The sequence below is a fragment of the Mandrillus leucophaeus genome, unplaced genomic scaffold (genome assembly GCF_000951045.1).
Source record: "Mandrillus leucophaeus isolate KB7577 unplaced genomic scaffold, Mleu.le_1.0 Scaffold772, whole genome shotgun sequence".
NCBI classification, from domain to species: domain Eukaryota; kingdom Metazoa; phylum Chordata; class Mammalia; order Primates; family Cercopithecidae; genus Mandrillus; species Mandrillus leucophaeus.
Window position 1 is genome coordinate 359,994 of NW_012108386.1, and position 14,181 is coordinate 374,174.

Sequence of the window (14,181 nt, forward strand, 5' to 3'; positions counted from 1 at the left end):
AAAAAAAAAAAAAACGAAAAGAAAAAAGAATAAAAGACTTCGGACCATATTAAACATTAAAAAAATGAGATATGAATAACATGCCAATACGTTTGACAACTTAGATAAAATGAGAAAACATATTGAAAAACACAGTTTACAAAGTTGATGCAAAATGATTCTATTAATGAAATTGAATTCATAATAAAAAATTTTCCCACACACATTTAATCAAGTAATAACACCAGTTGTACACAAAATCTTTCTGAAAATAAGAGAAAACACTTTCCAACTTATGTATGTGACCAGCATAATCCTGATACCCTATTCTAATAAAAACAAAGATTTTATAGAAAAAGAAAATATGCACTAATAGAGACATAAAAATCTTTAAATCTTAGCAAATCAAATCTAGGAATATTAATAAAAAGAAAAGGATAAAAATCATGTCCAAGTGAGGTTTATACTAGGAATGCAAGGTCAACTCAACTTTTAAAAACCAATCAATGTAAAATCACCATATTAATAAAACAAAAGAGGAAAACCATAGGAGCATTTGAATAAATCCAGGGAAAAAAATGACAAAATTCAACACCCCTTCATGATACCCAGTAATAAAAGGAAACTTCTTCAGTCTGATAAAAGGCATCTAAGAAAAACAGTTAAAAGTATACTTGATAGGGAAATATTTAATTTTTTTCTATGACTGTGAATAAAGCAAAGATGTCCACTCTGACCACTTCTATTCAATATTCTACTATAGATCCTAACCAATGTAATAAGAGCGGTAAAGGAAATACAAGGCACAGAGGTTGAAAAGGATGAAAACTCACAGATACAATATGTGTACACAGAAAATCCCAAGTAAGCTATAAAAAAGCTATTAGAACTGATACATGAATTTAGCACAGAATATAAAGTCAATATACAAAAAGCAGCTGTGGCCAGTTACAGTGGCTCAAGCCTATAATCCCAGCACTTTGGGAGACTGAGGTGGGCAGATCCGTTGCTTGAGCTTGGGAGTTTGAGACCAGCCTGGGCAATATGACGAAATCCCATCTCTACAAAAAATACAAAAATTAGCCAGGCATGGTGGTGCATGACTGTAGTCCCAGCTCCAATAGGCTCCATTTTTAGAAGCTGACCAATGGACTCTAAAACTTATATGAAAATACAAAGGACCTGGAACATTCAAAGTGATTCTGAAAAAGAATAAAGCTAGAGGTCTTAAGTTACCTGATCTCAAAACTTACAATAAATGCAGAATAAGAAAAATAACATGGTAATATCATGTAGGTAAACAGGCCAAAGTAACTGAATACAGTCCAGAAACAGACCCAGGCTTATTAGGTCATTTGATTTTTGACAGAGGAACCAAAATCAATCAAACAGGAAAAATAAATGTCTTTTCCATAAAAGGTATGGGAACAATCAGATATCCCTATGATTAAAACAAAAAATCACCTCGTTTGTTACCTCATGTAATATCCAAAACTTAATTTGAGATAGATCACAGGCCTAAAGGTAAAATCTAAAACAATAAAGATTAAAGGAGAGTATTATCTATATAACCTGAGGGTAGGTAAGGTTCCTTAGACAAAACACAGAAAGTAATTATCATAAAAGAAAACACTGAAAAATAGAATTTATCAAAATTTAAAACTCTATTAATCAAAAGATACCATAAAGAATATGATTAGGCAAACTACAGACAGGGAGAAATTATTTGTAAGATATATATCTGACAGAGGGAACTTTAACCAGAACATATACAAAATTCTTACAAAAATAGCAAAAAGACAAAAATAAAATAAAACAATGTAGGTAAAACACATGAAGAGACAGGCTGGGCACAGTGGCTCACACCTATAATTCCAGCACTTTGGGAGGCCAAGGCAGGAAGATTGCTTGAGTCCAGGAGTTCAAAACCAGCCCGGCAACAAAGCAAGACTCCTACAAAAAAATAAAAAGATTTAGCCAGGTGTGGTGGCACGTGCCTGTAGTCCCAGCTACTTGGGAGGCTGAAGTGGGAGGATCACCTGAGCCCCAAAGGTTGAGGCTGCAGTGAGCCAAGATCCACGACTGCACTCCAGCCTGGGTGACAGTGCAAGGCCCTGTCTCAAAAGATAGTAATAATAATAAGAAGAAGATATGAAGAGACACTCAACAAAAGAAGATACACAATTGACCCATGAGCACATGCAAAAATTAATCAACCCTAGTCAATCAGGAAGATACGAATAAACCACAATGAAAACCTACCAAAATAATTAAAATTAAAAAGACTTTCAACACCAAGTGCTGGCAGATGCAGAACAACCAGAACTTGTGGGGAAAGTCTGGCAATTTCTAAAACTAAACATACACCTACCCTCCGATCCAGTGATTCTACTCCTAGATATTAACCCAGAAGAAATGAAGACATGTGTCTCCAGACAGACCTGTGCAAGAATGTTCATAGCAGCTTGTTCCTAACAGCCAAAACCTGGAAACTAATGAAAAACAATGATAAACTGGCTGGACGCAGTGGCTCATACCTATAATCCCAGAAGTTTGGGAGGCCAAGGCAGGCAGATCACCTAAGGTCAGGAGTTCAAGACTAGCCTGGGCAACATGGTGAAACTCTGTCTCTACTAAAAGTACAAAAAATTAGCCGGGCATGGTGACGTGTACCTCTAATCCCAGCTACTCGGGAGGCTGACGCACGAAAACTGCTTGAACCCAGAAGGCAAAGGTTGCAGTGAGCCAAGATTGCTCCACTGCACTCCAACCTGGGGGAAAGAGTGAGACTGTGTCTCAAATTAAAAAAAAAAGAAAGAAAAACAATGATAAACTATGGTACATGTACTTAAGTGATGCTTAAAATTAGGAAGGTATCAGAATCTTGAGTAAGGGGGAAAAAAGTATAGTTCAGAAAAATATTTTCAAGTAATTCTGATACCCGTTGAAAAACTTTCCATGTTTCAAATAACCAACTTGCAAACAAGCTTCAAGAACAGAATTTGTATGAAAGCATTTTCTGACATATATACAATAGTTGGTCACCAGGGGGCACTCTCAATGCAGTTCTATCTGGAGCTTCCCAGGGCAGGCGTGTGGCCATAAGCAGTGATGCTGTGGCTGCTGCCAAATTCAGTTCAGCATCTAAGGACTGCACTGGTGTCACTCTGGTGGGGGTGTTACATGCTTTTGTTGGACATCACATTTACCTTTCCAAATACAATCTTATTTAACAAATGTATTTGTTTACAGCGGCTAAACCCACACAAATTGCTAATGCCCTAGGGCTCAAAACGTGAACAGAAGGAAGAATTTGCCACCGTTACCCATGATTTTTTTGTCAGATAATCAAGAGCTGGCTGTAACTACTTATCAAAATAGCTTCCAGTTGTAACTGGATGTACACAGATGTAATTTGTTAGAAAATCATTCACAATTAATACAGTTCCTAATACAATGTAGAATATTGTTAAAATCTTGCCCTTTTTCTTTTCTTTTCTTTTCTTTTTTTTTTTTTTTGAGGCAGGGTCTTGCTGTGTCACCCAGGCTGGAGTGCAGTGGCATGATCATAGCTCACTGCAACCTCCGCCTCCCAGGCTCAAACCATCCTTCCACCTCAGCCTCCCAGGTACGTGGGACTACAGGTACGTGCCAGCGCACACAGGTAAGTTTTGTATTTTTTTTTTTAGTACAGATGTGGTTTCGCCATGTTGCCCAGGCTGGTCTCCAACTCCTGGGCTCAAGCAACCCTCCTGCCTTGGCCTCCCAAAGTGCTGGGATGGCAGGTGTGAGTCATGGCGCCTGGCCAAACCTTTACATTTTAAGGCCATCTAAAATACCATATAACTTTAAATTAACAAGTAATACACGTTCCTACACAGAAGAGTATACCCTACTAAATACTAACACATGATGAGCATCTATAGGGAGGGAAAATAAATTTTGTGAGTCTGGGCTGAACTTAGTTTTCTTTGTAAAGGATAATTAGTAATATTTTTTCAAGTACTTGAACACTTTACACCTTCATAAGCACACCTGAACAACGCAGGACTTCATATGCCAGGAGAAGAAAATGTTAGCGCTTGTTATTACAAAAAACTTGAACATTTCCTACCTAATTTTAAGAGACAGCTTTAATAAATGGAGGCCCTCTCAATTTAACTGTAACTTGAGAGAAAACAGTGTGGAGCTGTGCTTCTCTAGCTTTGCCTCCCCCACCGCCGCCCTGCCTTGGTCAAACACAAACCCCACCCTCCACTCAGGGATGCAAACAGATGTGCGGACTCCGCAGCACATTGTCTGTTTCCCCGCTGGCAGAGACCTTCAGTCTGCACTTATTTTCTGTAGTTTATACTATGAAGAGGATGTATTTTTACCCCCATTGTAAGACCATATTACATATGCTTTTTCCTTTTTAAATTTTTCATTGATATATAATAATTGTACATATTTATGGGTGCATGTGATATACATGCACATAATGTGTAATGATCAAGTCAGGGTATTCAGGATGTCCATTAGCTTGAGCATTTATCATTTATTTATGCTGGGAACATTTCAAATCTTCTCTTCTAGCTATTTTGAAATATAAAATATATATGCTTTTTCAAATTACCACTGATGCCTTCCTACCCGCAGAAGATTCTGATATTCCTCCTTGTTCCTCATGTTCAAGAATCTGAATGTAGAGGACACAATTACATTTTAAAGACTAAGTATGGGATCTTGACATCTTTGGCTCTATGCTTTCTGGAGGAGAGAAATTTGTTTTGGAACCAACAGGGCAAGGCAAGGTGTTTGAATGGTATTCTGTGCAGAAGCCCTGCCAGGAGGAGCTGGCCGCAGCCACCTGCAGCCTGTCAGTGGCAGAGCCGTGCTGGCTTGCTCCCAAGTGGCCAGCAGTGGTGAAAACAGATGGTGGCCACTGTCAGCAGAACTCATGAAAATGAAACGGCCCAGGAGGAAGGGTCCTCACAGGATAGCCTGGTTCCTGGCACCTGCTTGCTCTCCACAGGGCTCTGTTGAAACAGACTGGAAAGGTACACCCGGCAGCAGAGATCAGCCACCAAGAACAACCAGCTGTGTCGGCTGAGCATCTTTCACGTGAAGGGAAAAGGAGTTTGACAAAAAGGAGCCTCCACGTTTTAGCAGTTATACATCTGTTTTAAGTATCAGAGGGCCCCTATCTGTACAGTGAATATTGTGCTCACACCTTATTGTCGGACATATTACAGATGTTTCTCTATGACACTGAAGTTATAACTGCTCCAAAACTCTAAAAAAGGGAGGCAGTGATTTGAAGAGAATTATGTTTTAATGTAAAAGTGAGGGTACTGTTAGGAAGATACATGTTATTTTCAAAAAATACATTTCATCGTGTTTCACTCTGACCAAACGTCATAACTTTCTGAGTTGTTGTCTTGAATGCTCATATCTTATATATGATTTGAATATTTTTGGTGTTGTTGTAGGAGGACTAAAAATTTCTGACAAATTAGCCTAAATCATGAGAGATAATTCCCCATAATTTTTCTGAGTAATTTATTATGGTGGCCGTAAAGAAAAAATAAAATTGACTCAAGTATCAGTTCTTATTATTTCCAGGTAGAGATATGAGTTCTGCTCCATTAATTCCATCTATCTATCCTAAACGAAGAGAACTGGCCAAAATACTGTGTTGAACAGAGCAATCATTGTGTTACAGTTGTATACTCTGATGTATGAGCAACAATCTCCAACATCAATTATTACAAATACAGATATATTAAATAAAAATAAAATTACAAAAGAAGCATCACTGGTTTTCAACTTATATGATAAATCTTAGTCCAGGAAGAAATCAATAGCGTTCTTAATATTATGCCCAAACATATTTAAAGCCTACTAGAATTAATCAGTGAAGGTTCAGCCTATTTTCCTATACTACCCCAGATGTATACAAATTTGAGTACCACCTATGTCTTGAGAATAATATAACAATTTTAAACTCAAAAGCTCTTAGACAATCATTATTATTATTAATAATCCAGCGATAAAGGCTTATTCAAGCAAGAAAATGAAATGATGTGAAAATGAACAAAAAAGCATTTTGGTTATAATCCTATCCACTACTTTACTAGATACCCATACTCATTAGAACGAAAATCATCTCTGTCTGCTCTGTCATCTACGTTTTCTTTTACACATGAATATAAACCCTGTTAACACACACAATCACATACACACACACAGACTTGTAGCACTAATGGCAGTGGTGATGAGTGGTAAAATACAAAGACTTTATTTTGTAAAAACATTCATTCTAAAAGGTTTTTAGTGTACAGTCAAATGGCCTTACCAAAGCAAGACCAAAAACCTGACAGGGAAACCTGGCTCCCCACACAGGGGATGGCCGTGACAGCGGAAGCACTGACCTTGTACGCCTGCATAAGCATGTGGATGACCCCCGGGGCACCGTGGCACCAGTGCACCAGCCGGTCTGTTTCATTGCTTAACGATGATGGGTAATTCCCAGATCGGAATTTTTTGTGGCGCACATAATCAATACTGGGTTTCACCATTTCTGTCAAAGTTTCTTGGTCCACTTTTGCTGCTGGCTTTAAACAAACAAAAATAAAACACAAATTATTTTTTCTGAAGTTATTTCTTTTACATTGTATCACGGCTAACAAAATAAAACATCAATTACATGGAAAACGAAAGAGCACATAAAATTAGAATTAATTCAACTATCTGGTTATTTAAGACTTAGGCAGAACTTGTTTCAACTTTTTGAAATCTCAGTGTTACCATGTATTTTGTCTCCTCTTTGGTGGATGAGTAGTAAAGGAAATGATTAAATGGCAAGTGAACCTAGGAGTAGGTAGGTTTTGTTTTGTTGCTTTGCTTTGTTAAAATACAAATACTTGATATCCTTCCATGGGGCTCACACCTTCTAGAAAGCCAGGTAGCCCTCTTCTCCCAAATCTATATACTGGCTTTGTTATTCAGCCAAATTATTTAACCTCAGTCTCTTTATCTCTAAAATAGAATAATCATAGTACTCAACTCCTAAGACGTTTGTAAGGAAAAAAGGAGAAAAAAATGCATGCCTCACTCCTTCATCCAACAATTTGTGGTGATACTGGCTTTTACTAACTGAAGGCACTCATTAAATGTTACCTACTAGAATTCATTATTGAATTTGTGTTTAAGTTTTACTACAGGGACTAAGACTAAAAACGTATTTGGAAAATATTTGCAAATTTTGAGGCATTGTTTTTTTAAAAGGACTTAAAACATTCAAATAGTCTCAAGTTACTGTACAGATTCCCACGAAAAAACCTGGTGAGAAGAGTCAGATGGCAAGGCTGAGCTAAGTGAGCGTCTTAGAGTGGCATGCCAGCCCACATGGCATCTTAGGGTGACATGTTAGTGTCACACAATGTCTTTAGGGTGACGTTAATGCCACAAAATGACTTTAGGGTGACATGTTAATGCCACACAATGCCTTCAGACTGACATGTTAATATCACACAACGTCTCAGGGTGACATGTCACCACATGACATCCTTAGAATGACAGCGCCACACAACATCTTAGGGTGACATGTTAACACCTCACGTCTTTAGGGTGACATGTTAGCACCACATGACATCCTTAGAATGACATGTTAATGCCACACAATCTCTTTAGGGTGACACATTAGCAACACATGACATCTTTAGAGTGACGGGTTAGCACCACACAAACGTCTTAGGGTGACATGTTAGCGCTACAGAACGTCTTAGGGTGACATGTTAACACCACACAATATCTTTAAAGTGACATGTTAGCACCACATAAATCTGCATATTGGTGAAGTATGAGATAGAGAACCTGTCTCTGGCCACTGATTTTTCATTTGGCTTTGGTAGCAAATGTCGGGGTGATGTAAAGTACTCTCAAAACTGAAATAAAATATTGCATTGCTTTAAATTCTCATCATTCCATAAGCACCAAAGTTTACAACATGACATCTTCTCCTACAGAATAAAAAACCTCTTTCTTCAACAAATAGCTAATTGTATTAAAAATAAAGGAAAGATAATTTAAGGAATATCAATACTTCTAAATTTCATTGAAATAAAACTATATTTAATAGAAAATCTTTAGGTGTTTTCCCTGATACACACTTAGAGACTGTATTAGCTTTTTAAAAACTATAGGTCATGAAGTTTATTTCCAAAAGGCTACATGATACTTTTAAAATTACTTTCGTACAGGTAATAAATACAGAACCACTTTAAAAAGTCAAAAAATATTGAGGAGCTTAATTCAAAGACCAACAGACCATGTCCTTCCTAGGACACAACTGAGTTCCTTTCTGTTGTGGTGGTTGTTAGCTGCTTATTCATATTACCACGGTATTTCTAAACAATGCATGCATGGCTGTGCCCTGAGTCACTGATTCTAGGCTTCCCCTTGGGGCAGATGAGAGACACTTTCCTTCCTCTAATCTTCCCAGGAGAATTTCACTCTGCTCACCATCCATAATCCTGTGTTCTTTACAGACTATGCTATGCAAATACTATTTGCTCCTGAAACAGTAAATATAGTGAATTAGATATTCTTTTATACCTTTTAGTTTTTCTTGGAGTAACTTTCTAACATTTTATTTGCTTAGTTTTCTTTAAACCAGTACCTAAGCTCTTTCATACCCACCAACAGTTCCGTAAAAAGTCTCTCGGTAAGATTTTCCACATGGTCAAATCTACTATGACTTTGTTTTCCCTGGAGGTGACTCTCCATTATCGGCTGCTTTCCAGGTCTTCTGTGCCACTGCTGTCCTGGGACTTGCACCTGTCAACCTCCTGGGGATTCTGCTCCCTCTCTTGTTTGGGTAGCCCCTCTTCCCTGGATCTGATCCTCTTTCTTAGAGCACTCCCTTGTTGTGGTAGACACCACACTCCGGTAGCTTCCTGAGATGGAGTACAGGGGAACGGGATGTTTTAAAGTCTTTGCTCTACTCCACATTTATTGGTAACTTTCTGGGCAGAATGCAATGTTGGAAATCATTTTTACTCAAAACTTGGAAGTCATTTCCATTTATCTTTTAGCTTCAGTGAAACTGTTGCAAAGTCCAATGCCATTTTTGGACTTTGTACATAACCTTTTTCTCTCTAAAGTTTTTTTTTCTTTTTTCTTTTTTTGAGACGGAGTCTCACTGTCACCAGGCTGGAGTGCAGTGGCATGATCTCGGCTCACTGCAACCTCTGCCTCCCAGGTTCAAGCAATTCTCCTGCCTCAGCCTCCCGAGTAGCTGGGACTACAGGTGCACGCCGCTACACGTGGCCATTTCTTGTCTAACGTTTTAAGCACTGTCTCTTTATCCCTTTATCTTAAGCTTTCACAATGACGGGCATGATGTGGATTTGTCTGTCTCCATTCATTGTGTAGGAACCTGGTAGGTCTTTCCAATATGCAACTATGTCCCTCATTTCTTTCTTTTTTTTTTTTTTTGGAGATGGGGTCTCACACTGTTGCCCAGGCTGGAGTGCAGTGGCGTGATCTCGGCTCACTGCAACCTCTGCCTCCTGGGTTCGAGCGATTCTCCTGCCTCAGCCTCCCAAGTAGCTGGGATTATGGGTGCCCACTACCATGCCCAGCTAATTTTTTGTATGTTTTTAGTAGAGATGGGGTTTCACTGTGTTGACCAGGCTGGTCTCAAACTCCTGACCTCAGTGATCTGCCCACCTTGGCCTCCCAAAGTGCTGGGATTATAGGCACGAGCCACAGCACCCAGCCTATGTCCCTCATTTCTAGAGCATATTCTTGTGTTATTTTCCTCCCTCCTATTGTGTGTTCTCCCTCACTAGGTCTCCCACCAGTCACATGCTCAACCTCCTGGATTAATCCTCTTGCCTTCTTACGTTTTCCTCTCCCATTGTCTTATTTTTGCCCGCTTTCTAAGATATGACTTTGATTCCCAAACATTTTCATGAATTTATTAAAAATTCAGCTATTATACTTTTTATTTTCAAGAGCTCTCTTTTTCCATCAAATGTTGCCTGTTTCTTGGATGCAACAGCATCTCTTATTTCCCTGAGGATATTAATTATGAATTATTATTTCTTCAAAGCTTTCTTCCACTTCCTGCTTTCTCTTTGTTTTTATTTCTACTTGTTCAGGTCTCCACCTTTCAAGTTGGGGCTTTTCTGCCGTGTCTGCTCATCGGCTACCGGTCTGTGCTCACACATAAGGCACAGCTCCTCGCTGCCCTCAGTGCACAGGAGGGGCTGCGGAATGGTGGGAATCACTGTGGAGTGGCTGGATGGGGGATTGCCGGGGTCTCCAAAGAAGTAGACCAACAGGATGTATAGAAGTAGAGAAAGAGATTCACTCCAAGGAACTGGCTGCAGAGGCTTCATGAGTCCACAAACTGCCTGGGGTGGCCAGCAAGCTGGAGACTCAGGAAGGAGCTGCAGTTGGAGTCTGAAAGCAGAGTGCTGGAGAATCCTCTCTTGCCTGGGTGTCCAGCATTTTGTTCTAGTCAGACCTTCAACTGTCTGGACAAGGCCCACTCACATCCTATGGGGCAGCTGGCTTCACTCAAAGTCCACCAACTTAAATGTAAATCTCATTCAAAAACGCCCTCAAAGAAACATCCAGAATAATGTCTGACCACATGTCTGGGCACCAGGGATCAGCCAAGTTGACACATAAAATTAACCATCACGATGGCAGACTAACGTTTTAATGGGGGTTTTCAAATACGTGTACTTATGAAACTTTTATCTGAGCTACTTGTTTCTCCAGAAGTGACTTCAAGTCCCGAGCGGGGTGGAGGTGGCGCTGCCCCTTGGGGTGAAGGAGAGGTGACGGTGCCTGAGGTTGGAGGTGACAGAGAGGCAGTCTCACCCTGGACCATGGACACTCATTCTCTCCCCCTATTTTTAGTTCTGTGCTTCACTCCAGCTCTATTCTACACCTGGCTTTCCTGAATCGAAAAGAGCCTAGTCCGTTTTTCCAGACCTAGCTCCTTTTGTCTCCAGCATGAGTTGAAGGATAGGCAGTTCCCTCCCTGTGCTGGGTGTAGGGTTCTCACAGAGGTCCAACCACTGCACATGCTCAAAGAAGCCTCCTGTGCCAGAGCGCCACCTAAGCCCATGTGTGGCACTGCCTACTGGGGACATGGCACTTTCCCTTCCTGAGTTCTGGGGTTCTGTGGAACAAACTGACTTGCTTCTTGTGGGCACCCTCCCCCTCGGGCACTGACACCATCTTTCATCCCAGAAGGTCAGCTGTCATTCCTTCATCTGCTTCAGTTCACAGGTTTGCAGCTGGAGCTCCAGATGTCCCCTAGCTTCATCAAAGAACTTTGGTTTCTCTTTTGTTGTTTTTGTGGCTGTTTTGAGATGATTTTCAAGAGAACTGTTTTTATTCTATCATGAAAGTGGAGTTCCTTTTAAGCGATATTTTAAGAGTTTTTGCATATATTGTTCTGATAGCGTTTCAACAACACCCTCCAGTTGAAACTACTACTTTTACATGACTAAACTACCAGACAATGAGAAATAAGAACCAAATTCTAAGCCCTCAACTCACTTTCTTGGCCGAGGAAGCCTGAGGCAACCTTGAAACTAAGCTACCAGTCATGACAGGCTAAGAGGTGGGGCTCACCCTGCTCTGCCCCTCCCGTGCTGACCGCATGAGACTTTCTGCCCTAAGGACTAAGTGGAAACCAGCCCTTTCAGCAGACTGCACTGGCAGTGACAACCACCTGACTGCTCCCCCATCTTCTGCGGCTTCAACAACCAAGCAGCCAGCACTTGCCCCTAAGAAGGCGCCAGGGAGGCTCAGGCCAGCCTATGGAGGACACGCAGGGAGGGGTTTTGTTCCTCTGCTTCACCTTTTGACTCAGAGGGCTGAAAACACTACCCTCAGATCCTGCTCATGCCACCATTTTCTGAACATGAGTCTCAAGGAGCATGAAGCCCAATTGTGCACACACACTTCTCTAGCAAATACTCCAAGCCTCCTGCAGCTCACCGAACACATACATTCGGCCACCTGGCTTGGCATACGTTCCTGCTCCCTTTCCACTCCCTCAGAATATGTTTCTGGCTTCTAGCCCAAGGCTACCATTAGCCACCAGAATGGCCCCACCCTGCAGGCTGCAACCCAGTATGAGAAACAGTCCTCCTTTCCACATTTCTGAATCATCATTCTGCACTAACAACAGCCACGAACCATGCATCAGGGAAGAGATGCAGGCAGCTTCCCTGCAGGCTCCACCACACCACTGCCTAAGAATCTTGAAAGAAAACCTGGCTCAATCTCTAACTCAAGTACTTACTACATAGTGTTCCACGTTCTTCACTTTAAAAACAGATCAATGGAAAATTTTATGATTTATATTCCTCCCAAGGAAGTCCCTAATATATAGCAAAATCGGCCTAAACACATGAACGACATCGGCGTGGTTCTTACATTACTATGTTCCCCTAAGGGAATTAGCATTAAAAAAAAAAGTTGCCGCCGGGCGTGATGGCGGACACCTGTAATCCCAGTTACTTGGGGGACTGAGGCAGGAGAATTGCTTGAACCTGGGAGATGCAATTTGCAGTGAGCCGAGATTGTGCCACTGCAATCTGAGACCCTGTCTCACCAAAAAAAAAAAAAAAGTTTCTGAACCACTGTTAAAACATTTTTCTGGGAAAATACAGAATACACTATGATAGTTAATTTTATGTGTCAAATTAAACATGGCGTCTGGGTGTGTCTCCAAGGGTGTTTCCAGATGAGATTAGCATTGAACAGTGGACTCAGTCAGGCAGATGGCCGTCCCCAAAGTGGGTGCGCCTCATCCTGTCCATCCAAGGCCTGAACAGGACCAAAGGCAGAGAAAGAAAACATCTGCTCCTTCCTGCCTGCTGGCTTCAACCAGGGCAACAGTCTCCTCCTGCCCTTGGACTGGGATTTGGCTCCCCTGGGGCTCGGTCTTCTGACTCGGAGTGGAGTTACAGCCCCAGCATCCCCGGGTCTCAGGCCTGTAGATGACAGATCGTGGGGCTTCTGGGCCTCCACAGTTGCACGAGCCAATTCCTATAAGAAATCCCATCTCAAATATAGTATTTATCTCCTATTGGTTGTTTCTCTGGAGAACCCTAACACATATACAAAATCTAACTGTTCAAAATAACAGTGCCATTTTAAAATGAGATATGGAATTCTGGTTATTTTGAAAGCGTGTACCTGCATCATGAAGAAAATTCGCATGCCTGTAATCCCAGCACTTTGGGAGGCTGAGGCGGATGGATCACCAGAGGCCAGGAGTTCAAGACCAGCCTGGCCAACATGCCGAAACCCCATCTCTACTAAAAATACAAAAATTAGCCAGGTGTCGTGTTGCATGCCTGTAATCCCAGCTACTCAGGAGGCTAAGGCAGGAGAATGGCTTGAACCCAGGAGGCAGAGGTTGCAGTGAGCTGAGAAGGCGCCACTGCACTCCACCCTGGGCAACAAAGCAAGACTCCGTCTCAAAAAAAAAGAAAAAAAGGCCAGGCGCAGTGGCTCACGCCTGTAATTCCAGCACTTTGGGAGGCCGAGACGGGCGGATCACGAGGTCAGGAGATCGAGACCATCCTGGCTAACACGGTGAAACCCCGTCTCTACTAAAACTACAAAAAAAAAAAAAAATTAGCCGGGCTTGGTGGCGGGCGCCTGTAGTCCCAGTTCCACGGGAGGCTGAGGCAGGAGAATGGCGTGAACCCGGGGGGCGGAGCTTGAAGTGAGCCGAAATCGCGCCACTGCACTCCAGCCTGGGCGACAAAGCGAGACTCCGTCTCAAAACAAAAAAAAAAAGAAAGTAAATTCAGAAAACGAACTATATGCATATATGCATGTTTTACTTTGTACAACAATAAAGAAAGACAAATAATACCTAGAAAAAGTTTTAATCCTGTGTAGACAGGAATTTCCTAGTTTCCTTTAGTGAGTGAGGACATGATATAGTAGATTAGACATAAAAAGAATCTGAAGTAAAATTTAAAAAATATATAGGTTTTCCAGTCTAAGATATCTAAATTCTAATCCACATCCTTTGACTTACTAGTTTTGTAGTTTTGTAGAATAAAGAAAGCTTAATTTAAAAGAAGAAAGAAGAAGGAGGGGAGGTGGAGGGAGAAGGTGGGGAGGGAACAGTGGGCAGGACAGAGGGTAGAGGAGGGAGGAGGAGGAGGG

At 41.3% G+C, this 14,181-nt stretch overlaps 1 protein-coding gene across 2 annotated transcripts in view; it reads right to left on the bottom strand.

The window, feature by feature from the left end:
* The window catches only part of LANCL2 (LanC lantibiotic synthetase component C-like 2 (bacterial)), a 46,044-nt gene that overhangs the window by 15,568 nt on the left and 16,295 nt on the right, over positions 1 to 14,181 (bottom strand). For both annotated transcript variants that reach the window (XM_011966770.1, XM_011966772.1), the window contains one exon: positions 6,393 to 6,575. In XM_011966770.1, coding sequence (XP_011822160.1) covers positions 6,393 to 6,575 — 183 coding nt within the window. The remainder of the gene's footprint in view (positions 1 to 6,392; positions 6,576 to 14,181) is intronic.